This window comes from Typha latifolia, chromosome 12, assembly GCF_019914945.1.
Source record: "Typha latifolia isolate L0001 chromosome 12, TyphaL0001v2, whole genome shotgun sequence".
Taxonomy (NCBI): Eukaryota; Viridiplantae; Streptophyta; class Magnoliopsida; order Poales; family Typhaceae; genus Typha; species Typha latifolia.
The window spans coordinates 9,867,925-9,893,807 of NC_133097.1; the positions used below are offsets into that span (position 1 = coordinate 9,867,925).

At 40.3% G+C, this 25,883-nt stretch overlaps 4 protein-coding genes and 1 non-coding gene across 7 annotated transcripts; 2 read left to right on the top strand and 3 right to left on the bottom strand.

Annotated features, from left to right (window-relative positions):
• Positions 1-45: 45 nt before the first annotated feature.
• Positions 46-130, top strand: TRNAY-GUA (transfer RNA tyrosine (anticodon GUA)). The gene is given in 2 exon segments: positions 46-82; positions 95-130. It is a non-coding gene; the product is annotated as a tRNA-Tyr (tRNA).
• An 881-nt stretch (positions 131-1,011) lies between these two features.
• Positions 1,012-3,990, bottom strand: LOC140799146 (uncharacterized). Of its 2 annotated transcripts, XM_073153303.1 has the most exons (5): positions 3,100-3,990; positions 2,471-2,550; positions 1,983-2,247; positions 1,613-1,891; positions 1,012-1,467 (listed from the first exon to the last, which is right to left on the bottom strand). In XM_073153303.1, the coding sequence occupies exons 1-4, from the start codon at positions 3,872-3,874 to the stop codon at positions 1,626-1,628; spliced, it is 1,386 nt and encodes a 461-aa protein (XP_073009404.1). In that variant the 5' UTR covers positions 3,875-3,990; the 3' UTR covers positions 1,012-1,467; positions 1,613-1,625. The 2 variants fall into 2 exon arrangements, with proteins under 2 accessions (XP_073009404.1, XP_073009405.1); XM_073153304.1 differs by having other exon boundaries at positions 1,448-1,891; positions 3,100-3,958.
• Positions 3,991-5,574: 1,584 nt separating this feature from the next.
• On the top strand, positions 5,575-7,905 carry LOC140799148 (uncharacterized). Its single transcript, XM_073153305.1, has 2 exons — positions 5,575-5,929; positions 7,521-7,905. Exons 1-2 carry the CDS (start codon positions 5,622-5,624, stop codon positions 7,720-7,722), a joined length of 510 nt encoding a protein of 169 aa, XP_073009406.1. The 5' UTR covers positions 5,575-5,621; the 3' UTR covers positions 7,723-7,905.
• Positions 7,906-8,914: 1,009 nt separating this feature from the next.
• LOC140798666 (uncharacterized) lies at positions 8,915-10,898 on the bottom strand. Its single transcript, XM_073152648.1, has one exon. The coding sequence runs from the start codon at positions 10,440-10,442 to the stop codon at positions 9,219-9,221; it is 1,224 nt and encodes a 407-aa protein (XP_073008749.1). The 5' UTR covers positions 10,443-10,898; the 3' UTR covers positions 8,915-9,218.
• Positions 10,899-12,694: 1,796 nt separating this feature from the next.
• LOC140798665 (lysine-specific demethylase JMJ18-like) lies at positions 12,695-21,295 on the bottom strand. 2 transcript variants are annotated; one of them, XR_012110886.1, is made up of 13 exons: positions 21,007-21,295; positions 19,632-19,902; positions 19,050-19,121; positions 18,902-18,979; positions 18,278-18,808; positions 17,963-18,184; positions 17,421-17,582; positions 16,890-17,258; positions 15,473-16,805; positions 15,267-15,370; positions 14,742-14,939; positions 13,849-14,334; positions 12,695-13,692 (listed from the first exon to the last, which is right to left on the bottom strand). XR_012110886.1 is itself a non-coding variant. In XM_073152647.1 (12 exons), exons 2-12 carry the CDS (start codon positions 19,890-19,892, stop codon positions 13,939-13,941), a joined length of 3,726 nt encoding a protein of 1,241 aa, XP_073008748.1. In that variant the 5' UTR covers positions 19,893-19,902; positions 21,007-21,295; the 3' UTR covers positions 13,721-13,938. The 2 variants fall into 2 exon arrangements, 1 of the variants encoding a protein (XP_073008748.1); XM_073152647.1 differs by lacking the exon at positions 12,695-13,692 and having other exon boundaries at positions 13,721-14,334.
• Between the last annotated feature and the right edge of the window lie 4,588 nt (positions 21,296-25,883).

Here is a 25,883-nt window from a genome sequence, read left to right on the forward strand (position 1 = left end):
AAATCTTCTTACTTTAGAATTTGAATCTAGGTATTCATATATCATCCGACCTTAGCTCAGTTGGTAGAGCGGAGGACTGTAGTGTTGCAGATAAATCCTTAGGTCGCTGGTTCGAATCCGGCAGGTCGGAAAGTTTTTATTTTCTTTTCCATCGTTCGTTTTCATAGTTTGGTAGCTTATTAGATAGATATTGCGCATGGCATGTTTTTCTCTAATGATCCGATGCATGGAGTCACGTGCATTGCTTTCTCTTTATAAATAAATGATATATCATCATATCATATTTGAATGCTCTACTTAACTAACCATTGGCCCAACCCAACCTTCCACCTCTACTATAAAAAGGCAAAGCTAGCACTCCTCTTCTACTACCATCCAATCCATCTTGAGCCTGAGAGGTTATCTCTCATCAGAAGATCAAAAACATGGCTGGATCTTCCTCTTTCCTTGTGTTCATACTAGTTGTACTTGTGCTCAGCAACATGGTCCTCAAATCTGATGCTAGAGGAGGTGGTCATGGCAGGATGATGGATATGGTGGTTGCTCTTCCACCTTGTCCACATATACCTTGGATTCCTCTCCCCCCCATGCCTTCTGTTCATCTTCTTCCTCCACTGCCCAGAATTCCTTGTCTCCCACCTGCTTCTCCCTGAAGTGGCTTGTGTGAGTTATAGACTACTGGCTACCTCTGGTTTATGTCATATGAGTGGGTTATTCTGAACTTTATTATTGCCAGTAGGCAGTAGCTTTTAATTTCCATGTAAGGCAAACTGTTATATGAACTTGGTATCTAGTAAAATCTGGCTCTCATATTGGATGAACAACTATTCGCAAAGGGCAGATGGTAAGTATAAGCTAATGCTCTGTTTAAGATCAAGAAAATGAGGCTGGTTGTTGTAGCAGTTTAGTATTCTTGATGAGGTAATGGCATTGGCATCTTAGGGTGCTCTGTTTCTCCAAATTCTGTTTTGATATGCATCAAATCTAGAAAATCTATGCAGGAACCAGCAATTGATCATACAAGTAAAATATTATTCTTATGTAAAACAGGAAAAGGGCATTGTATGCTACATAGCGAAGAAGTGTGTTTCTCGTTACAGTAAAATTGTAACTCTGCCCAAAAAAGCAAGTTACCTTCTCATGATTTATTACCTAAACTTACAATACAACAGCTCTACAGAATTCAATTAATAAATGAATAACATATTCGAGGCTTCAATACACAACAACAGAGCTCCGGGTGGGTACTGTACACAAATATTGAACTGCTTTTGATCCTGATCAGCGAGTTAAGAGCTTCTGCATCTGGATAAACATAATAGCTCCTAGTGATTTCATGTTTGCATCTGAACAAATTGAAGAGATCTTCTCTTTGGTACACAAGCATTTTGTTTCTGTTCCTTGCTGATGGTGTTTAAATAATAATTGAAAAAAAGAATCGTATGAATGGACAAAAGATAAAAGTTCCTGCAATTTATCAAAAGAAAGAAGGGATCAAGTTTTAGATAGATGGAGATGGAGAAAGGAGTAGAAAGAAGAGAGAAAACTGTAGCCATGAAGGCCTGTACCAGGTAATGCCTCATAAGTAACGCTTTGCGCTTATCTACTATACCTGAGTCAACTTCTCATAGGCGCGTATAATCTCTTCTCAGAAGTCCACCAGTTGGAAGGTTTCTTCTCAAGAAGGATCTTCCAGTGACAGACCAGTTCCTTCTCAGTATAGGTCGACGTCTCCATGCCGATACGCGTGCATAGATAGATGGAAACACAAAACAAACTAAAAGGAGAAGTAAAATCACGACACAGAGTATCATGACATTGATGAAGCCATCTTTCAATTCAGGGCTTTTTTGGTCTGTCCAAGGTACACCCCCAACGTTCATGCCAAAGACTGAAAAATAAAAAGGTAAAGATAAGCTAAAACTAGAAGAAAATTAGTATATCCAGAATAAATTTCTAGTAGAAGAAGAATGGGAACTTACTTCCAGTAACAATGGATAATGGGAGAAAAATCATTGAAAGGAAAGAAAGATAATAAAGTTTCCTATTAATTTGCTCTGACTGCCAACTGTCAAGACCAGCCTGAACTGCTGTCACTCTATTAGTTATAAATCCCAAATTTTCCTTTAGTCTTCTTAGACGGCCAATCAATTCTTCGAGAGCAATGACATCTTCATTAGCAAACCAACTTTTGCTTGCACACTTCTCCTTCACCCGTGGAAACACTTGCTCACCATGAGAAACCACCTACATAGATCAAATTTAGGTTGATGAACATGAGTATGATACGTTGACAGAAAGTGAGTAGTTTATACTGACTGAAAACTTTGTGCAACCAACAACTGTGGATGATCAAGGACAACAGTTTCTCTCATATTATTCCTATCTTGGTACTTTCGTATTCGAACTCCCAAGCAAATTGTGTCTTTACAGCATTCGCATTCAGTAAACCACGATCATGAATAAGTACCTGCAAAAGACGTTGGAGATTCAGATGCATCTTGGGGAACCTTCTGTCATCTAGCATTTGTTTCTTCAATAAGGAACCACCTGCAGTCAAAGTAACAGATCAATATGTAGACCAACAGTAAATGCAAAGGAATGGACCAAAGTACATATTCAATGAAAAGTACATAATCTTTCTACTCCTTTTCGCGTCACATACTCTAATTTATCTCTTTGGCAAATGGATATTATCTAATATCCATACCATCGCTATGAATCCCAAATAATTTTGCGGATATATAAAAGAAATGAAGTACTATTTATGTTCATGTTCCTATTCCTGTTTGTACAAATAGTGCAATTCTTTTGGGATGCAGAATGATCAACTACTTTGAGTCTTCAAATTCTCTTTTCTTTTGATGAATTTATCTCTTGCCTTTATAGCATAAGAGGAAGCAAACTCAAGATTTTCCTTATAATGTAAATTTTCACTACATTAAATAAATTTGTCTTCAAATTGTCTCGCTTTAGACCCACATAAGTTTCAAACTACAAAAGACCTTTCTACTTTCCAAATTTATTATTTGTAAACTGAAATAGAATTAAGCATACTGGCAATCATAAATATAAATTAATTCACCAAAGAGCAATTACCTTTATCCAATTCAAGCTCGACGGCATCCAACTCCATCTCGAGCTCTGTTACGATATCCTGCACCTGATCCACATGCGTATCAACGATGTGCACAAGCAGTTTGGACACCGTGATCGGCACCGGGTTATCGGCCTCCTCCGAGTGATTCAACGTCAGCAAATTCTCAAGCACATGCTCGGCAATCACGACGCTCCCCGACTCCGCATCCTTCTCCTCGTCCTGCTCCCCTCTTCCCCTCCCCCCAACCCTCGGAATCTCCGAGAGCAACGACTGCCCCGGAGGCGCAAACCCGAGCCTCGGGACCCTCCCTAGGGACACCGTGATCACCGAATTCTCCGTGACCCGCGCGGCGAGCCGGAGAGTGAAGGGGCTAGCCGCCGGGCCAGGAGAGTTGACCCGGAACACCAATGACCCATCCACGTGGCCGCAATAGGGCCCGTTGCTCGCAAGGGCTAATATTTCTTGGAGCTTCAATGGAGGGCAAAGGGATTCGATTAGGAATTGAGCGTTTAGGGCAAGCTTTTGGCTCCCCTTGGGAAGCTCGACGTGGTACCAAGTGAAGGACTTTCCATTTCCTTCGGTTAAATCCCAATCTCTGGAGAAGAATTTCCCGGCGCCATCGAAGGAGTAGGCTCGGAGCTTGGCGGCGCCACCGGGAAGGTGGGTTCTTGGGAGGAGGGGTGAGCTCTTCACGCGAGAGTCGCCGGGGACGGCGTCCTCGAGGTCTGTTTCGTCGGATCCGGAGGCTACCATGTCGTCGCCGGGGAAGTCCATGGGAGAGGAGGAGGTCGAGATAAATATAGTAAGAATAAAGGGAGGGAATAAGAGATTAAGAGGGCAGAAGAATGGAGGGGGGACAATTCTATATATCCGGGTTGAGTATGGGACGTCGAATTGACTTGGATTCGTTACGTGTCAAAGATATACAAAAATTGCCCAACCGTAAGCACGTGGCGTAGCTTTATTGGTTCTCTGACTGATTTTTAATTTTAATTTTAATTTTAATTTTTAGGAGAAAGATTTCTTTGAAGCTAAAATTACCAAGACTATAGGAATATCCTTTAATGGAGAATAGGTCTTTCGACAGTCTTTTGGTTGAAGCTTACTGAAGGTCTGTAAATGATAAGTAAATGCATCGAAGTCCCTCTAATTAATTATTTAATAATCTAATTTCAGCTAAATTAACGAGGATTATACTTTTGACCGAATTAATAATTAGTAAAATAACTTATATTTATATTGTATCTTGTTAGACTCTACAATTTTATTATTTTAAAATAAATCGCTATGTAGCTAACAAATTTTGCTCTGAAAATATCATTCACTTTTGCAAAACTACAACAAAGCTATATATATATTAAGGTATTAAAGTGGAATATTAAATTTGAGGGGTCTTCTTGGGTTTGATAGAGATATTATTAGGTGGGTTTGAGGTTATGACATGGGGTGTTATGGGGTGGCATGAAGACTGCATCTTGGGATGGAAAAATTGGAGTTCATAATAATATAAATTTATTTATTATTTGTTGACTAAAATTTATTTTGGTCTATTAAAATGAATTCCTTTTATTCAATTATTTTCGACCTTCATATTGGAAACAAAGAACAAGACTCTGTCATGTGATTTGGACCAAGCAATCTCCAATGGCATGCGTTTACTAGTCTAACGAATTGAAGCCAAAGCAATGCATGACAAAGTCTTATCTATCCATGGATTCTTATTCCTAACCTATCATTTATTCCCATGTTGATTGCTCTATTCTTGTGTGAGCAGGAGGAAGTCATCTTTGGCATTTGGATAAATGGAGACTTATCCATGTGTATCAGATCCAAATGGGGGCTTAATTTTACTTAGAGTGAAGCTTCCAGGTAGGTTCCTTAATGATATAATATGTTACATTTTTGTACTTTAGTGCATGTGATGAATATGATTAAGAAAGTACAATGATATTAGTATCATTCAAAACAGCTTCTCTACATTGTTTTATACTGAATGTTTCATAGATCTACTTCATTTTCTTTATTCCCCAAGAAGCAGGGCAGAGTGAGATAAACTCTGTCAATAGTTCTTTATAACATTTGCGAAGGTTTAAGACAACTTGGCAATGGAATGTGATTGATATACATAGATTCTTATAACTAACACTAAGCTTGTCCTTCATTCATATGGCAAAAGTTTCTGATTCCAAGATTATCATACTTTTCATTTGTAGATATTACTGAATGCCAAGATAGATATTACTTCTAACTTCAAAGTTCAAACCAAAGGAAATCTGAGTACAGTTGTGTTCTCTTAGTTGTTCTTTGAGAAGATGAGCTAACAACAAAGCAACTCTTACCTCATCCTTCTTCCCAACAAAACTTTGAAATATTTGAGCTCAGATCACATAAAGGTCAACAACAGCTGAACTACCCAGGCCTAGTCACAGGACACCTGCAGCATCTGTTAAACACTCTATCTCCTATAAATACCAACATATTTCATTACTCTGTTCTCATCAGAATTACTATATTATACAACATGGCTTCTATCACTAACTACTTCTTCTCCATGTTCATCTTTATTGTACTGCTATTTTCTCAAAATGAGATGTGCCACGCTGCTCGCAATCTAATGGAGATCCCAGAGAAGGAGACTCCGCCGCATATGCCGACGCCGACGCTGCCTGAGCCGACACTTCCGCCGAAGCCCGAGATTCCAGCACTACCAAAGCCCACATTGCCACCATTGCCAAAGGTTGAGTTGCCACCTTTGCCCACTATTCCAAAGGTCACATTTCCTACCATCCCTTCAATCCCAGAGATCCCTGAGATGCCCAAAATTCCTGCATTCCACTTCCCTTCGCCACCCACAAGTCCATGAAAAGCCTCGGAGGCTTATTTATCCTTGGTCCTTGGAGTAATTAAATACTATAAGCTGGCTATGTATAGATTCTACTTCTAGCAGTGTATTCTGTTATGGTGCTTTGTGAGCTGAGATGGTGTTATACATCTTGGACTTTACCTGTGCTCCTAGATGAGCTTGTATCTGTCGTTTATTATAGTAATAAAATTTTGATTGATCATAGTCATGAGTTTAATTTTTGTGTGCTTAAGAGTGTAACATCAACATCAGAGGAAAGATTAATCAAGAGCTGCACTAGAGGACTGTTGAGAAATCAATATCAATAACAACAACAGAAGATAATTTTTTATTTTTTCTAATAGGAATACCTGTTCACAAACTTATTATTTCCATTGCTAGCTGCTGAAAGACTGATTCTATGGGTGTGTTAGAGGTGATCAGCAATTGTTTGATGTACAGGAGAAAGCCCAATTATATTTGTGAATTCTACTGGAAATCGGACCTGGTAGTATTCATATAAAATTGAATTCTCGATTTAAATATCATGTCAAACAAATGAATTTTCCAAAAGAATAAACAATTCAGAGAGTAGTATAGATAAATCATACTATAACAGAACCTACTTCTCCATGGAAATTGCCACAGCTTTTTTTATGCTGAGTATTTTGTCACTAGTACTGAGTATTTTCGAAATACAACATCTACTTTTTTTTGTCTAATAATCATGGTAGTTGCTGGCCCAAAAGATCTTGCACTATCTGATAAAGAAAAAGTTGAAACAAACAACATTTTTGGATGACTGATTTTGATTGAGTGAGTGCAGTTGCTCTAGCTTCAGGTTCAGAAGGTTCACCTCCTCATAGGAAGCCAATTTACGTTCTCAGAGAAATCCTATATATGTCCAAACATATGTGAAGTTAACTAGAGACTCCAATTAACTCTGACACCTTAATTATATATGGATTACTAAGCAAATTTTTTAACCTAGTATTCGTCTGTCTGGTAAAATCAGAAAAAGGTCAATTTTGTTGTTGTTTCTGCATAATTTAACATATATATCTCATGATGAAGCCATTACAAGAAAAGACCTCAAGGTCCAATGCGAAGTTGGAACTCAAGGTCTAATCTTCTCATCACATATAACTACCAAGATCAAAAGCCTACTTTAGTTAGTTCAACTCCTCACTCAATCTCCAAATCTACTTCTATCCTTTTGACAATTGATATCAGATAGATGAGAAGGTGAACCACCCATGGCAGTATGGCACCAGGAAGAGCCACCTCAGTACTCTTGGTCAAACCAAACAGTGAAACAAAAGTCTACATGAAATCCAACTACCAAAGCACGTCTTATATCTCCATCCACTACAAATACCAAAGATATCAACCAGACTTCCTCATCACAATCTGCAACTTATTATTATTATCCCCTCATCACACAATGGCATCGAAACCTATCCTTTTCTGCATGCAGATATCCATTGCGCTACTACTTCTAACCAACTGCCATGCAGCGCGCCGTCTGTTGGACACTCCGGCACCGGAGTCCCCTCAACCGCAACCGACGATCCCGACACTCCCTAAGCCGTCGCTCCCGCCTATGCCAGTCGTGCCGACCGTGCCGAAGGTTGCACTGCCGCCAATGCCAGCCATGCCGACCGTGCCGAAGGTCACAATCCCTCCAATGCCTTCAATTCCGACCATCCCTTCCATCCCAACAATCCCTTCAATTCCCTTCCCTTTCCTCTCTCCACCGCCTGCAGCCACTAGCCCATGATGCTGCATTGTATATATTCACAGTTATCACCTTATACTTTTCTGGCATTACTAGTTGCTTTGGAGTTGCCGAGTTGATATGATATATGCCACTATTCTAGTTTGTGAGCCATTCTGTGAGTCTTCTTCTGTACTACTTTGATACTCAGTATCAGATATGAATAAATTCTTATTTCATAATTTATACAGATTGGATCACAAATGCTATTAATTAACTATGTGGATAGAATGCCCTCTCATGTGTCCATGGTAATAAATCAAAGATCAAATAATGGCCCACATATGATGCTGGTCCAGAGATTAGCATGTGGAGGTCAGAGTGAGTCAAACATGGCATTAGGAACTCAAAAGACCAGAGAGGCCACCATTGCTCTCTGTCACTCCCTTCCAAATGTTTAGCCCACCTGTAGTACCAAAAATTGCATGTCCCCCAATGTCAATTTAATGGCGATTCAATTTAATCCTAACAGAGAGAAGAAAAAAAAGAAAAGAAAGAAGAGCTACTACTAGTCTAGCTTTTTTACTTTATATTACGTGTTAGAATCTTTGCCTCCCTGTGGAGAAGCAGGATTTCAGACCACGGCATGTTGAAGAGCAGAGAACCGCGCGAATCTGGGCCGTCAGATGGCATCACATCGGTCCGTGATTGATGTGATTCGATGTGCCGCAGGACAGCGTACCTCGCACATAGGACACATCTCCTAGTGGATCATACGGCGCAGAATTCCTGCAGACTTGCAGATTATTCAGCAGGGGTTTTGTTTCTCAGAAACAGCCTCTGCTTTTAAAATATTTCGCATCACTTCCCGAGATCTTTGCCGCAGATAATTAGAGAATATATTAGAAATAAAATAAAATATACGCGATTAAGTTTAGTGCGAGGGGGGGGTAATAAAGATATGATTCAGGAAAAAGACAGGGGGGAGGGAGTAAAGTTGCTTTAAAAATAGGGGGGAGGGGGGGGTGTTTGTATCAATGCACAGAGATAGGAACAGTGCTCACATGGGTACAACTGTACTAGGGTGTAAATAAATGCACCAACGCGAAGCTCCAAGCCAAACGGCCGAGAGTTCAAAAGGTCCCTTTTTTTTTTTCTTTTTTGCATTAAACCACCTACGTTTTTAATCTATTTATTTTTTTGTTAAAGAATGCTTCATAAAAGTTTTTTGTAAGTATACTGGAGCGAAAGGATCTGAGTTGTAAATAGGTAAGATGCATCGCATAAACACAGTTCATAAACTGGTACATCACATCCATCCCATTCATCAGTTACTCTCAAGAATAATAAAACCAAAACAACATGCAAACAAATAAAAAGATGAGAAGAAATGGAAATATTTACATCAAACAGTAAGCGAATAAATCGCAACCCCAAAATATTTGGAGCAAAAAGGAACCAAAACAAGCACCAGCTTTAATGGGAAAAAGAAAGAAAAGAAAAGAAAAGAAGCGGTTAGTTAAATAGAATGTTCTTCTGTTTCTTGTTCCGAAATTTACCTAATGTCTGGTAGAATTAGAAGTCGGAGGAGCTTTCTCGCTCTTGATCTTGGACGGGATCCGAGCTGATGCCGCATGCGAGCCGGCTGGATTTTCCCTCCCCTTCTTCTGCGGTGAGAAGAGCTGTCCGAAGCCGAAGACAGAAGCCGACTTCGCGGAGCCGCGAAGCGAGCAGACCGGGACGTTAAGAACTCGGACATTGGCCGAGTAGGACCGTTCCATTCCCCTAGGCCTAGGCCTCGGACCGCCATTGAAGCTTCCAGGGCTACTCGAGCTCCGTTCCAAACTCTGGAAGACGACCTTCCCGGAGGAATTCATCCGAGGACTATCCACCGATAACCCCCTCGGCGGCTGCGGCGCTGTGGCCTCCGCCTGCAGCCGAACCGGGCTCCGACCGATCCGGGACACCGAAGCAGGATCCGGCCGTGGCTGCACCAGTCGGACACGCGGAGGGTTACGGCTGCGGGAGAGCGGAACCGTGGACGGCTTGTCGAAGTCGAGGGAGAGGCGGGGGAGGTCCTCGTGCTCCTGGCCGGAGGAGGACGAGGAGGAGGAGAGGGAGAGGCGGGAGGAGATCGAGACAGATTCCGAATCGGAGTCGCGGAGGAGAGGGAGGTTAAGGGACGATTCGATCGCAGCGGATCTAGCGTTACGGTGGAGGAGGTGCTTCAGATACCTCGTGTTAGGGCTCTTTGATGCGGGAGTTATAGCCGGAAGCGATGATAACGAAGACGACTTCTCGAGATCCGTCTTCGGGCTCTGCGCCTTCTTGAGGCCAAGGATCTCCCTCCACCGGCTCGTGCACCGCGGTGCCTTGGGGGAGAAGACGTACGGATCGGATCCAAAGATCTCCGCCGCCCGCCGCGACTTCACCGGCTCCGGCGACAGGATCCCCGCGACGACGGCCACCTCCTTCTCATCCACCGGCCGCGCCGCTGCAGAGATGTGAAGAGGAACGAGCTTCCCGTCGGCGAAGAGCTCGTCGGCGGGGAGCATCGCGACAGGATCATCTAGCCGGAACTCGAAGTCGATGAAGTCCTTCTCGGAGGAGACCTCCGGATCGGCCTTGTCCGGCGACTGCGGGACCATAGCTGTCGCCGGCGCCGGCTTGTGGTGGTCATCGGCGTCGTCGTGGCTGAAGGAAAGCCTAGGGCTAAGCCAGCCGTAGGAGGGGAGGAAGCTCTCATGCGAGATGGAGACCTTGTTCACGACGGCGGAGGCCATCAACGACCATTAATCGGCGAAAGGGTCCGCGATTAATCGGCAGTGGGGGCCGAGGGGGAAGTGAAGTAGAAAAGTGGTCGGAAGGAGGAGGTGAAAATGTGAAATGTGTGTCCGGACTCCTCCCTTTAATTTATAGAAGCGGATTCGATTTCATCCACTAGGTCCGGATCCGCGAAGCGGCAAATGGGTGCGCGACACGTGATCGACCACGTGGGCATGGGCATCATGGAAGATTTTGTCGCTTTCGGAGTTCTTATCCCGTTACGACCCCCAGGTGAATTTTTTCGAAATTACTGCTGAAAAATTAAGACATACTGGTTTTACCAAAATGCCCCCGTTACGAGAAAAAAAAAAGCCACAAACATTTTAGTCATAATTAATTAAGTAATTAATACCTTTTGTCTTGATGAGAGGTTGGGACCGGGATAGAAAACAAATTAATTAGCAGGTAAAAGCCATGGTGGTAGCTGCTTCAATAGAGCCAAGATTTGTGATTTACGAAGAAAGCATTAACTACTTTGCAGTAAAGCTAACTAGACGACTGAAGTCTATACTTGCTAGACAATAACTCATTTATTAGGCTATCATTTTGTTTTTGTCTCTAGAAGCCCTACCTACTACTCTTTTGCTATACCATCTCATTTATAGTTTTTGCTTTAGACGTTTTACTTGCTTGCAAGCAAAGTAGTTTCGTCTCTAGTCATCCGTAGGATATAAGAATTAGGACCCACTAAGTAAATGCTGCTGCTGGAGACTATACATATATATATATATATATATATATATATATATATATATATGCATATCTCTCGATTAATTTCCGTGAGTTTGGTGAGCAGTGGCAGTTTTGTCATTAGGAAAAGACGTGACTGATGGCCAACATAAACGGTTACAAAAATCTTAGGTCCTTATCAAAGTTTTCAAGAGCTCCTTTTTTTCTTTTCGGTTGTAACGGTCCCTATTTTTGCGAGTCACACGAAAATCTCGTGAACTTCCCCGTCCACACCACCTTTTTTTCTTCTTTTTTTCTTTTCTTTTTTTTTCTTTTCGTCCCGCGCGTCTCGAAATTATTTTTGACATACTCCCGCTCTCCGACGTTGACCAGCCTCAGAAGACGCGCCAGCCACCTCCCGCCCATGTGACCGCCCACCTTCGCTTCCCGGATCCCTCCGCCCTCCGCCTCCCCTACTATCCGATCCTACGGCCCAGGATCTCCCACGTCCTTGGCTTCTATTATCACGTGACAGCCAGCTGGCACTCCATCGCCTCGCTCGACACGTGGCGGTCGGAGTTAACTCAGACAGCACGTTCCACGAGGCCTGGCGCCGGGCAGCGGTCACATCCCTAAAGTGGCCGGTTCGCGGGCAGTAGCCGGTGAGGCATACCTGACGGAAACACCCCTACCCCTTCGCCTAAAATTACAAAGATAAAAAGTCCTCCCGACCACCACCGCCTCGTCCGCCGTCGCTTTCCGAAGCCGTAATGAGCATCACCGTCCACCCCCGTCAATCATTTGGAGCCAACCCCGATTCCACTCCCGCCCCCGCTTTTGTCGCCATCCCCCCCCAGCACACGAGATCCGCGACGCCCGAGGGCATTATAGGAAATCCAACCGTCGCCCACATCTGGACCGTACGATCAGGACGGGACGGACGGGAGAGGCATGTTGCTGATGTGACGGCACATGGTGTATTGGCACAGGATCTCCGGTGTTTTGTCCTCTCGCCGGGATCCGGCGGTCCATAGAGATTCGTGGACGCGGGGCCCATCCATCAGTCGGATCTGACAATCCCACGTGTCGCGCTCCGGCACTGTTGATGGTGGGGGAGGAGGAGGGGTTTTCCCGTCCGCCGGATAACTAATGGCTGCCACGTGTCCCTTATCTCCCTGTCCTGTTTCGTACTTCGTCTGCATCCTCGAGAAAAAAAAAAACTGGGCCTCCAATTTCCGTTATCTGCGATCGTGCCACCGTCATGATCGGACGGTTCCGACCAGTCGATGGTGGAGACGGAGAGAAGGATGGGCACGTTTTACTTTGGGAATAATAATGCACTTGGTTTTTATCCACAGGACAAAATAGTCGGAAGGATATGTTTGGAATTTCACGTCTCTTGGTCACGTGCTTCTGACAAATGACCGTTGGTTTATAATCAAATATAATCGCTAGACTCCTCTTATTAATTATAAAAGAGTGTAACTACGAGTGATGCTAATCATGATGCAGTATCCACACACACACAAAAACAAAAAGATTAAGCACCGAAAATTTAATTCAAAAAAATAAATTCCCAAAATTAAATTTTAACCTGAGTGGGAAGGGACTGGGGAGGGAGTGGTAGTGGGGACCCACCAATGGCTATGGCATGGGGGTGGGTCACCTATTAAGGAGGGGGTCCCAGAACAGAAGAGCAGCAGGGGCCGGGGGGGAGAAGAGTGAAAGCATCTACAATATCTATAAGATAGTGTAGCCTTTTTGGGCAGCTACCTCTTAAATAATTGCCTCCTCCTAGCAGAGAGCTGCAGAAGAGAAAAAGTTAATGTATCCTTTCTTTCCTTTTGGATGAGGAGCTCTGTACTTATCTGTCCATCTAACCCTGCCACTCCACTGCATCCATGTGATGTTGTGGTAAACGAGATGCTTTGTATCTTGACCCTAACCTTTTTAGGCCATGGAAGAAACAAGGCAAACTCTACATCACTTCTTAAACTCATGCCCTTATCCCTAGTGATCATCCATTAGGGATACAAGCATTATATACTCTGCTGTCCATGGAGCTATGTGGTGGTTGCTTCAATTTCCAAAGAGAAGAAAGAACATGAGATAGAACAAGTGTCTGATTTGCTTGTGGTGGTGCAAATGATTTTTCCCTGTCTCCTTTTGGAAGGGCTTGTCCATTACTCTAATGCAGCCACTGTGACACATGTGGGGTTTTCTGGGGAGTTTGATAACACTTTATTCTTCATTGCTGTATCTCTATTGTACTATTTCCACGTCATGTGGCTTTCTTCCATCCACTGAAGCAATTAGCAACTCAAAACTGTGGCAGTTGTAAAGAAACTTATACTGGAGCAGTTTGGTGGGAGGAGTAAGTAATAAATAAAGCCACCTTCTGTACCCACAAAAGAAACCGAAAATTGCAGACTGAAGAGTGGAAAGAGCACATTCAACTGAACTCATTTTGTTCAAAACTTTTCTCTTGACATGTAACTCAGATTTTGTACAGCAGTTCATACTATGACGACCAATTAGCTACATTGGGGACAAATGCAGTCAATGGTTAGTGAAAGAATGCTTCTATTAGAATGATCTGGCACAGTTCAGACGGAATTGTGCAACAAGAACTTTGAAAGAATAACAAAATGACAAAATAAACTCTATATTAATAATGGAAATCAATGGTGTTACCTTGGAAGGGAAGTTTAACTCCCACTGCAAATTGTGGATTCCAGTGGGCAGTTGACTCCCTAGAAAATCAGTTCTACTTCTCTATTCCCATCATTGTTTGCCTACATTCTTCTGCATCTCATCTTGCAGAGTAGAGTATGCTGCAAGCCAACTGCTACTGCCTGACTCACTAAGAAATACGGAATGAAACATCCTTAGTTCTTCATAGCTTGCTTTCTTGAACAATCCTCCAAGTATGTGCTTGACCTCTTTGATTGATGGGTTGTCTTTAATATCTAACTTATCTTGCTCCTTTGTAGTTAAATCAACTCCAAATAACTTCTGAATGTTTCCTGGACTACTGCTTGAGCCCACATGAGTAACTGAAGTCTTTGCGTGTTTGGTAGATACATCTTTTGTTTCCATCCTTTTCGATACGCATGATGCTTCCAACTTTGATGCCCAGTATTCAGTGCACTGATGATGAGGATCAAGAGCCTCAACTATCTGTTTGAATACACCTCAGTAAGCTGATACTTCTGGCAAAGAGTTGACTATTGATGCAAAGAAACTAATATGAAGAATGAAACACCCCATCAACAATGCCCTTCTAGGGAAATTAATCCAGAAGGGTAACTTGTTTTAAAACTAAATAATGATGGAGAAAACCAATTAGAAAATAAAGGATCTTTGTTTACATGTAACTAGATTTTGTCCGTGTCGCTCAGATTATTTTTATTAACCTAGCACGAGAAAACCCCTTTCCAATATTTTTGCAGCTAAAATAAATAAATAATAATAAATATATATATTAATGCTAAATTTCCTTCTTGGCAGGACTATTACTGGAAAAACTAAACCCAATAACCATTGTCTTTTACTAAATTTGACTTTCTATAGAGGGAGGTGCATACCTGGATGATAGGTGGGGATAAGAATCCAAACATTTTATAACCATTCATAGATCCTGGGGTTTGCAGGGGAGGAAGCTCTTCTTTTCCTAGGCTATGGTGGTTAATTATCTCTTCATTCAGCCTTTCTCGCACCATTTCCCAGCATTGCAGAGCAGAAGTGTGAGTGAAGGATACATCAGGCCTCTCCTCTATCATCACCTGAAACGCACAAATTCAAACAAATCATCAAATTATCAGTATAGAACACTGACATACAAATGATTTTGTAGTAAAATAACAAGATTAGCTTTTTACGTACATGCATTTATACATATATACACCTTATAAATGATAAGAGGTTTAATGGACAGCGAATCCAACATTACTGGTAAAATCCATGCTGGTAGTTTGACCACATAAGTCAATAGCAATTAAACTGTTATGTTTACTTGATATCATTATTTAGCACTCTTGATATGTCATAAGAAAAGCTCAGCTAGGTTTATTATTAAAAGAGAATAAAACTACTGGTTTCCATACCCCCACCTTAAATAAAGGCCCCAGGAGTCCAGCATCAAGTACTTCTGAAATGTAGTTACATGTTTTTGTGGGATCAAGCACACTAAGAAACTTCACACGACTTCTAAATCCTGCATATCACGACATTGAAAGATTTTGTTAACATAAGTTTCATCGACATCCAAGACATGAATCAGTGAATTAAGTCTAGCTATAACATCCCCGTAACATACCTTTTGGAAAAATAGCCTGCCTACTGCACCAATATTTTCCAGGCATCACAGTACCAAAGTCAAGAGGCTCGACACAACACTTTGATGTCTGATATCTAGATGCAGGATCATGCAGATTAGATTCATTGCGTTGGATTGAAGAATTATTGACAGGTTGACTGACTTGACTATCTGAAGGTGAAGATAAACAGTGCTGGTGTTGAAGGTCAAAACCAAACAGCTTTGGACTCGATTTGTGAGTAAATTCAGATTCTTTTGAACAGGAAGCTTCATTGGAGTTCATGCTAAGAACACAAGGAGCAGAAGCCATCTCAGATGAATGATTTGACATTGAGGATACACACTCAGAACTTGACCTAAGCAGATAAGCAGTTGTCATCATGGGTTCATACTCCATCTGGGATTTGTCCTTGTTACCCATTCCCACAACATAGGAACTTGAGGAGCATGCCAATTTAGGTTGGCTACATCCTCGCTCTTCTTTGAGAGCAAATATTTTACTTTCACATTGCTCAAGTCTCTGTAGTGATTTAATTGTAGACTCAGAAGTAGGTTGTTCTATATTCAGATCAGGACATCCACGGACCCCTTCACTTTTGTAATCTCCACAAGGAACAGCGTTGCCTTCTCCTGATGATGATCCCACAAATCCAGTTTCTTGAAGCTTCTCAACAGCTGCTAATTTTATAGCTAGATATGGCCCTTTGGAGTTCTCAATGCCATGCAGCCCATGCTCATTTTTTGAACTACACCTAGAATAGGTTTTTAATCCTTGGCCAGCTTCAATAATTTCTTCAGCATCCCTGCACTCAGATTTGCATGGTTTGCAAAAGTCAAGGATCTTCTCTGTTCTGTTAGAGTAAGTAGAGCTCTCATCCACATTAGGCTTATAAAAAGCAGCTAAACATGCCTTTCTCTTGATATCCTGAACATAGGCATCACCCTTGGCGACTGACATGCTTTTCTCAGAGTCTTTTGGCTTCTCCGACAGTGTCACATCAGGAGGCAAAGATAATCCTAGGACTTCCAATCCCCAGAGTTGCAGTGCACTTATATCACCTTCTAGTGCAGCCACAAGAGAATTTAGTTCATCCATATCATATCGAAAGAACAGACATCTTTTGCTGGGTTCACACGAACATATAAGACTTGTATGGTTTAAACAAGCAAAACGGCTGGGTGAGCATTTACAAGAAGCAGCAGAGAGGTGTAGATCATAAAAGCATAAAAAACACTCTCTTTCATTAGAGGAATCAAAATGCTTGTCCATTCTTCTGAACTGTGAAAGATTGTTAAGTCCCTCCCATCTCTTCTGCTCCATCTGGACTCTTCCCTGAAAGAACAGTCATAGTACTGATGAGAACAGATAATTAATTATCTACAAAGACTAGATTCTCATTTATATATGAAGCTTAACCTTAATTGCATCAGTAAGTACTCCATTCTTTCCACAAAAATTCTTCCACCTATAGGTTCTTGGATCATTTCTATGCAGCAGAGATAGATCCCAAAGTTCTCTAATAGCTTCTCTTGCAGTGCCTAGAAGTAACTTGTCAAGGGACAATGATGTCTTACGGCGTTGCTCTCTGTAAAGCTCAACAGCACACTGCCCATGAGGTAGCCAGTCCACAGGAGCAACATTTACTGCCTCAGCACAATTGAACCCACAATTGAAACCGGAATGGTAAGCTCTTGGGAAGGTAAGAACAAACTCCCCAGAATTCTGGATGGCGCGGTAAACAGGTACTCCTTCAGATGTTAGGACTGATGGAGACAACTGTGTGACCTGCTCAAAGAAACAAAAAATATTGAGTAAACTACTTTTAAGGAGTAAAAAGCACTATATATGAACTTGACATGTGATTCAATAAGAAGCTCTATGTCTAGAAAAAGAGAGAAAGATAAAGATGCAAAAGGAAAGAAAACAATGTGAAAGAATTAAACTTGCCAGTTCATGCAGTAGATCAGGCTGTTCTTCAAACAATTTTGGAAGATGCTTCCTCATTGCGTCCTCCAACTTCACAGCAGCATCACCGGGTACCCCATACCATACTTTTGGATCACCAAAATGCATGTAGTTCAGAGAGTAAAGGTGATGGTCTTCCACATGCTATTACCACACAACACATTATAAGATTAGGATAATCAATTATTATTATAAAACAAATTGATGCAGGTAACAAAATGGAATTTAGAGTGTTATGTCAAAACTAAACCAAGGGTTAGATCTAAAGATGCAATTATTTAAAATGATAAAGGTAATCTATAATCAGTTCACATTGAGAAAAGCACAGCCTGAAGTCTTTGAACTATTCAGAGGCTACATTATGCTTCATCACATCCATAACAATGCAAGAGCTTAAATCCTATCAAGTATATAGCTATGATTAATTTATATAATCAATTAAATGATAAGTTGAACGTAGTATCTGTGTTCTGCTAGTTAAGAAAGGAAGAGGGATGAAAAGAACAATTGATGTATGCACTTACCCAACAAAATGATGAAAAGCACATCCCCACATATAGCCATGGCACTAATACGCCAGATATATCCTCACTTTCAAATGAAAGAACAGAACCAGGAAGTCGTGGTAAATTATTCAAGTTCCAACCTGACAATGCATATCGATCTGATTCACTCTTGTTTGAAAGTGGTGCTTTAGAAAAACCACTGCCAAATGTTCCAGTGTCTAAATCTGCCCCATAGTGCACCTGCATTTAAATGACAATAAATAAGAAAATTAAGAAATTAACATTCAATCAAGTTTGGAGATCTGTATCTTTCATTGCTAGCAAAATTATTACCTCGGTTTCATCAGTAGCTTCTTCAACAATCCGCCAATATTCTCCTTCTATATCTGCCACTGAGGGTCGTGACCTTTCCTCATGGACCCCATTGTCATGAGTAAAACTTTTATTAGGATCTTTCATTTCAAAATACTGCCTTTTAAAGTCATCAGCATATTTCTGGAAAGCCTCAAGTGTGAAGTCTGCACCAGATTGAAAGCCGAACTTTTCTTCTGTGTCTGAGGCGACACATTCATTAATTTCTGTAATATTGGAGCTATTACGCCTACGAGTCATCCCAAACCTCAAACGCTTTCTTCTCTTCCTTACTTTGTGACAACGACCTTTAGATCTTTTTCTCACAGGTTCCCTGTTCTGAAGCTTGTCAACTTGTTGAATTCGAGTAGTAAACTCAGCATGTCCCCAGAAGCTCTTTTCCTTCAGAGGGCATGGCGGTGCCCACGAACTAGGTGGAATAATGCGGCATATTCCATATTGTTCGGCTACCTGGCGTATGCTAGCAATGTATCCAAGTGTATCTTTGAACTCCTAAGAACACAAGAGCAAGATGTCCTAAAGTATAAATACCAATACAAAACATTGCACCATAAAATAGGAGACTAGCAGTATGACAGTATATACCTCTTCACTTGGATAAAATACAGGAGCTTCACTGATAACAGGTTTACACGCACTTTCTGGATGCCATCTTGCCGTTGCCTATTGGGAAGATTTAATTAGTGGAACCTGAGTAGTTTAAAGGAGTAAATTTTTTTTTAAAACAGTGTACCTTTTCACGTTTAGACTTGTTTGGGCTTCTTGTTGTATCATCAATTTCCCTGGAATTTCTTGAGGAGCGATCCTATCAGAAAACCATGATTAAAAAACTGAGGGCCACCTATTGGAATAAATTTGACTTTGGAAATTTACAATAACTAAGGAGGCAAGAAAGGAAACTTATTTCTGCAGAACGAGACAGATGATATCTTTTCCACAACAAGAATTACAAATAGTATATGTTGCAACTAACAGCCTCTTGTGAAAAACTGAAAATGTAAGTATCCAAATCTAACAAGTAACAACTGAACCTCAGGATTTCATATTCACAATATTGGTATGGTGCATAACCGTAAATGTACTTATTTTAGATATTGCTTGATTCATAACCTGAAAAGGGAAAAATATTAGAACTTCTTTCAGTTACAAACAAAGCGTCTAACCATCAGATGCCAAATTAGATCATGGGACACATTTCAAATATCATATCATCCTGAAAAATTCACCATGAACTAAACAGAATTATATGAAACATGCATCAATGAATCATTGAAAAATCAGAAACCAAAGCTGTCTAGGGGATAAGTGCACAAACCCTGACACAATCTGACTCATCTTCTGAGCTAATGTCAAAAATTCCATAATAAATATCGGTTCTGCGCCTACGAGATCGCTTGACCTTCACTTCATTGCAGCCACCAGACTCATCATTTATCTGTATTGGTGGAGTAACAATATCTTCTGGACAAGAACCTGAATTTGCTGTAGCGCTGCCCATATCTTCTCTGAACTCAACAGACATATCATGAGAGCTTGTTTCTAGGCCCATGCTCTTTGAAACACATTGTGTTGCCATGAAGTCTTATCTGTAGGTAACATCATATTAAAATTACCAATACCTTTGACAGATTTTTGAAACATTACATACTAGGAAATGAGCGCAAAATGAAGCATGGCTATTTCTGAAGAAGCAAGCTGCTACTCATGTGAACTATGACAGGCATATGCCAAATCTCACACCAAAGGCATGAAGACAGTGCACCTATGCAGTTATGCTTCGTAGTTCCTATTAGATATTGGAAGATTCAAATTGGATAGATGGTGATATTCATCCTCAACCTTCACATTCTTCATTGACCATCATTTATTGGCAAAAAATATTACAAATATCAAGGAAAAAAATTGATGTGTGCAATCTGCTGCCACATCAGTTAGGCAGATTAGTAAATACTCCCACATATAACTATAACAAAGAGCAAATTAGTAGATAAAGCTCAAAGCAGTGGAAGTCACACATATAGATCATATATCACAGAGAATTAGATGGGTTTCTTGGGATCTGCAGCAAGATAATGCAAAAGAGGCAATCAAAGAATGCAACTCATTACCAAGACAATAGACAAAGGGTAAAGGGAAACCCTAATCCACCATGAACTCCTTCACGTAGAGTTACCATCAAACAAACAGAGGAAAGAGAGCCTCCTTACTTCGTTTCAGATCAAACCACCCAGGAATATCGACAAACCCTAACAGCCAATCTACAATAAGCAGAGTAATGCCATCATAGGAGTAAAGAAGAACCAGAAATCCATCTAATCCAATGAGATCTACAGGTAAAATTGGCCAACAAGTATATAGAATCAAAAATAAGGGATAAAAAGCAATCCACCAGAGATCCCCCAAACAAACACAAAGCACAGAAAAATGGCTAATTGCAACAAAACCTAAATATAAAAAACCCAATTAAATTTACAACAATTTTAGGGGTGAATTAAATCACACATAAGACTGGGAACCGTAAATCCTATCAGAACCTTATGTTAGGATGAATCAAGATGCAGTACTATACCCTAATGCAGATATTTGGCAACAAATTACATAAATTAACAACATGAAACATAGGGGAAATAGAACAAATTTTTGAGGCATTGAGAGATCAACCAAAGGGAATCGAGGAATACCCATCTCACCTGTTCATGGATTTCAGAGTCGTGAGCAGAGACGAGGACAAAAGCATCATTAAACTTGATGGAATCGGATAGAACAGCAATCACTGCACCCAAGAAGATAATCCTTAAAGACGGCTAAAAATATCTAGCAGAAGAAGGGGAAAAACTTTCTCCCTCCTTTCTTTTGTGGGAGATTGGAAATTAAATCTTCTTTAATTTTATCTTCTCCTCTTCTTTTTGGGGGTCTGGTTTAATTTTTTTGTTATTAAAAAAAAAAAAAAGAGGAATGAGAAGAAGATGAGTCAACCACGCCGTGAACATATCCTGCGCGCTTTTAACTGAAAACCCGAACCCAACCAACGAAGGAAAGAGCCAGATGCCGTAGATTAGTCCAAGTTACGAGAAGTGAAAGACATATTTACCCCCTAGTTTTCACAGAATTTACGATTACGGCCTTAATGTCCTTCACCGGTTGGTGAGCTAACCCCATCTAGTCATTTTTCCGTCATATATCTAGGTGTATGGAGAGTAATTGACTTAATTAGTCTCGTTTCAAACGTATTTATCCAAATAATTTGTCTTCCAAGCTTATTATCTAATAAAGAAATTTACTTTTGACATCTCAGCTATTATCGTACGAGCCTAATAAAAAATATTAAATTTATCAGTATTTTATATAAGGATATGTAAGAAGCTTGACTATATGTGATAGATAGGGTGAAGAAGAAATTAAGATAAATTATTTTCGGTCTTAACAGAGTCAATGTAAGTCATTAAATGAAAAAAATATCACTTTGACAACTTAATCCTTTGAAAATAGTAACACAATTTATTATTAATATAATACCAGTACTAATAAATGTCACGATTTCTTAATTCGGTTGAGGTACTTCATTACGTCCACCGATGGTGACGGGATCCACACCCGGCGAGATCCGTTGCGTGCGGTGTCTGCAAACTGGGTCTTCGGAAGCTGAGTATGCGACATGGTATGCTTGAAGATTCGTGTACTCGGATGGCAACAATAAAGTGGTTCTTTTACTAGCCCACGTTTTTCTGGCCCAAAACTAGGGGTGCAAATGGGTTCGAAGATTTCGCCGGTCCAAGACTTGTTAGACCGGACCGGTAATAAAGTGGACCGAGTCGGGTTGGATTGCATTATTTGTAGAATACCCCCCTTATAAACCTATTATTTCAACTATATTGGTGTTCATCCTCTCTCTCTCTCTCTCTCTCTCTCTCTCTCTCTCTCTCGTCCACCACTCCGCTGCCCTTTCCGGAACCCTCAGCAATGGAAGGTTCGTCATTCTTGGAATTAATTTCAAGTTTTGGTTGACTAGTTATTATCTTAAAGGTGGCAAATTTATGCAAGTAAGAGAAGACTATGAGTAACCTCTTCCTGGAGATTATGAAGTCCACTAGGTTTAGCTGTCGTGTAAATTTATTTTAGTTTAGTTGATGCTAAGTTAGTTGCATTTTCTTAATCTCCTTTCGTAGCATATATTAATTTCGTGAAAATTTGGACCTAGTAGGATTGTTGTAATACTATTGATGTAAAATAAATCCCTTCTGCTTTGTCATTTGATGTAAATAAATGATTAAAGTATCCATGTAATGTAATGTATGATGTTGAGAGCCAAGGAAACTACGGTTATACTTGAATCACAAGCTATCAATGCCATCAATGATATGCAATGTCCTAGGATTGAAATGTAATGTGCCGAAACCTACAGGATTTCTGCAGAAAATTAGCTAAATATGATTGCCTAATAGAAGTGTTATTGAACATCTTCTGCTGTATGAACATCATACTGTGCATTTTTTGAACTTTAGCATCATAGCGTGTCATGTCTTTTGTCTGCAAGCGTCTGTCTTGCTAATTGTTTGAGTTATATGGGTCCTTAGAATGTAATGTTGGGTCTTAACCAGTGGGTACCAGGTATATGAATAGTAAGATATTATTCTTCAGAACTAAAGCAGAGGCTGTAGTTATATGGAAGAAGTGAAAAAGTTAGTGCGCCCACAAAATGTACTAGAAATTTATTGCCCTTTCTTAATTTTAAATTTCTAGAATTATTTTGTATTTCATTCGCTCAAGTAACATGAGAGATAGAGAATGACATAGGCTTCCTTTCCTGCAAAGTATGAAATGGCATGTGTTTGATGAACTTGTGTAACCTTGTAATTGATTAATCTTGTAATATCAAGCCTACTTATCACATGTTTTCTTATTTGTCCAAGTCAACTGTGAGCAACACTATGTAAATTGATTTTGTTGAGACAGCGAGGTGTATTATATCCTACATCCTTCAGTAGGCTATAGATAATACCTATTGCTTCCAAAATCCAAATAATCATTCTTTATGTTTTGATTGCTGAAGGTTAAGAATATTTTACATTAAAAGCATACTCCTTGACAATCTCCAGATTTTACTGGTTTGGATATTCGTTTTTATCTTTTACCTTGGATCATATCAATTAATGTGTGCACACGTGCATTTTATTGTTATTCTCATTAAATCTTACATAATGTCATAATCAAATAAGATAGACTCACCCTTTCAGACAATATGTATCCCTGCTAAATGACCTCTGATTGATTCCGAACAGTATATGTAACAAAAGCTACTTGATACAATTCAAACAAATGGTATACGGCATCTTGAGACATACTCCTACTCTTGCTATTGACCTTAATTTTTGAAAGTAGTAATTGGTCAAATAAAGGGATGGAACGGTTTATATAGAAGGAAAGTCAGCAAGTTTAATTGGGTATCCTTCTTTATCATAACATTTCTTCAAGGATGCTAGTGGGTGTTCCCTCTATAGAATTGCTGCTCTTAGATCTTCCTTTAACCATTGATAGATTTCTAGGGAAAAGGAACAAATTATACCCACTATTTTCTTTTTCTTTTTCTTTTTCTTTTGGCTCATTTAGCTTTCTAGATATTTCTGATAAATTGGAGAATAAGAAGAATCAATTTCTTCTTGTGGCTTTTGCGTACTTTCTGAGCAAGTTTCTCTTTTGGAGTCATCGTCAGTGACTCTATTCCACTTGCATTAAATTTGCATTGAACTATCAGGACTTGCTATTGGATAGTAATGTCAATGATTGTTATTTTATTCTTAGAAAATAATTTATCTCGATGATGACTTGTCTATAGATAATTAAGTATATTATCAGTAAACTGGGTTCTTGTACCATCTTATTAAAGAAAGTAAGCTTGTATTTCTTGAGTGTTCCTGTTTTGCTTATTTTTGGTGCTTGGTTTCCAGACCTGTGTGCTTTGGTTCACAACCCATGAATGCTCCATAAGCAAAACACATCTGTGAGATGTGGTGGAATGCCAGAGAAAATGACTGTATTGAACAGCATCACTTTATAGGTGATTCAGCAAGAAATTTCTCTTTGCTAATTTCATGTGGAAGCAATTCCAGAAAATTAACTCCCATATTATTTTATCAGCACATAAGGTGCCTTGAAACTTGAGACAGAGAGCTGTAACCAAGTAGTAGTTATGAAGGAGGGTCTCTCCTCATCTCTATGATTGAAAGAAATGGCCCTTGCAAAATACTACTCTGATTGTGACCTGGCAATAGTTGGCCCACTCCAAATGGAAATGTGGGCCCTCTAAAACATTATCCAAATTAAGTATATAAAGTCTCATTTCAGTAGGTGGGGATGAGAATGACTGATATGTTTGCTCAGCATTTTAATTTACCTAACTACTTTGACTCTTCTCTGCAGGTTCTCTAAATCCTACGGCTCCATGAAGGCTGCAGACATCTCAGTGACCAGATATCTGTTTGGATTTTCTCATCAAGTTGTCAACAATTGGTGGGAGAAGCACATGTAAGTTTGACACAGTCAGTTATTCGATACTGTACATCTCAGTCCTCTTATAGCTTATTTTGGAAAGGCATGACTATATAACTGAGGTATGATGGTTAGACATCCTCCCTCCCTCCCCAAGATTGGCTTTAAAAGGCTGGGCTTTTTAAAAGAGAGCACCTTGTTTTTGATCTGTATTGACTGAAGGATGGTCTGTCTGCTGAACATCCTTATATTTGGACAGAGATATTACCAAGAATTCAAAGAAGTGAACCAGTTATCATGCTTAACACGAGTAATTATTGTTATGGATATTCTCATCGCATATTGTGGTTACAGTTTTCCACCTTTTTACTCGTTGAAATCCGGAGGCCTAACTTCATGCTTATTTTATTTCAAAGGAACTTTTCATCATTAATGATGGTTTCATTTTAAGTGGTTTTAAATTTTTTATTTTTGTAATGTTCATACTATTTTCTAAACTACAAGGGAAATGGACTGCAGATCCTATGAAGGTCAGCAGTTTGAGCTTCTTAACAAATTCTGTGTCCTTTTTCAGGAATAAACTGGCGGTGGGCGCGGCGATGACAAATGAAGGCAGCCCCAAACTGCCTAGAGGATTATGTCATGGCCTAGTATGTCTAGCAGAAAATAAATCCAAGAAGCATGTGGTGGTGATGGCCAGAATAATTCACCAGACTGTCAAATGAATGACCTATGTCATCAGCCTAACTTAATCAGTTGAAGCAGCCAATTCGCGTGGCCCAGTTGCTATCAAATGGCATCAGATGTTGCCAGCTGGTTTGCGATCAACCTACCGCTAAGCGTGTACCTCGGGCCATGCCATTGGCCAGTTCATGCATCAATCACAGCGACCTTTGAATTGGCCTCTTTTAGTTTCTTAACATGATGATGACAACACCATAGCTATCAGAAAAAGAAGAAAATAAAAGAAAAGCGAAGGTGATATGGAACTGTGGGATGTGGCTGTGGGGAAATTTTTACAGCAGATCAAAGGACATTATTAATTGGTTCTAGAGATTAAAGAGCATCATGACAAGTTGTT

Excerpts from the sequence above, each read along its gene's own strand:
- LOC140799148 (XM_073153305.1), top strand. The coding sequence starts at position 5,622 with ATGGCTTCTATCACTAACTACTTCTTCTCCATGTTCATCTTTATTGTA. Across the intron at positions 5,930-7,520 it reads GAGATGCCCAAAATTCCTGC|ACTCCCTAAGCCGTCGCTCC; the intron begins ATTCCACTTCCC and ends GACGATCCCGAC.
- LOC140799146 (XM_073153303.1), bottom strand. The coding sequence starts at position 3,874 with ATGGACTTCCCCGGCGACGACATGGTAGCCTCCGGATCCGACGAAACA. Across the intron at positions 2,248-2,470 it reads ATCTCCAACGTCTTTTGCAG|GTGGTTTCTCATGGTGAGCA; the intron begins GTACTTATTCAT and ends TGATCTATGTAG. Across the intron at positions 1,892-1,982 it reads ATTATCCATTGTTACTGGAA|TCTTTGGCATGAACGTTGGG; the intron begins GTAAGTTCCCAT and ends TTTATTTTTCAG.
- LOC140798666 (XM_073152648.1), bottom strand. The coding sequence starts at position 10,442 with ATGGCCTCCGCCGTCGTGAACAAGGTCTCCATCTCGCATGAGAGCTTC.
- LOC140798665 (XM_073152647.1), bottom strand. The coding sequence starts at position 19,892 with ATGGCAACACAATGTGTTTCAAAGAGCATGGGCCTAGAAACAAGCTCT. Across the intron at positions 18,980-19,049 it reads ACAAGTCTAAACGTGAAAAG|GCAACGGCAAGATGGCATCC; the intron begins GTACACTGTTTT and ends TCTTCCCAATAG. Across the intron at positions 14,335-14,741 it reads TATCCCCACCTATCATCCAG|ATAGTTGAGGCTCTTGATCC; the intron begins GTATGCACCTCC and ends GTATTCAAACAG.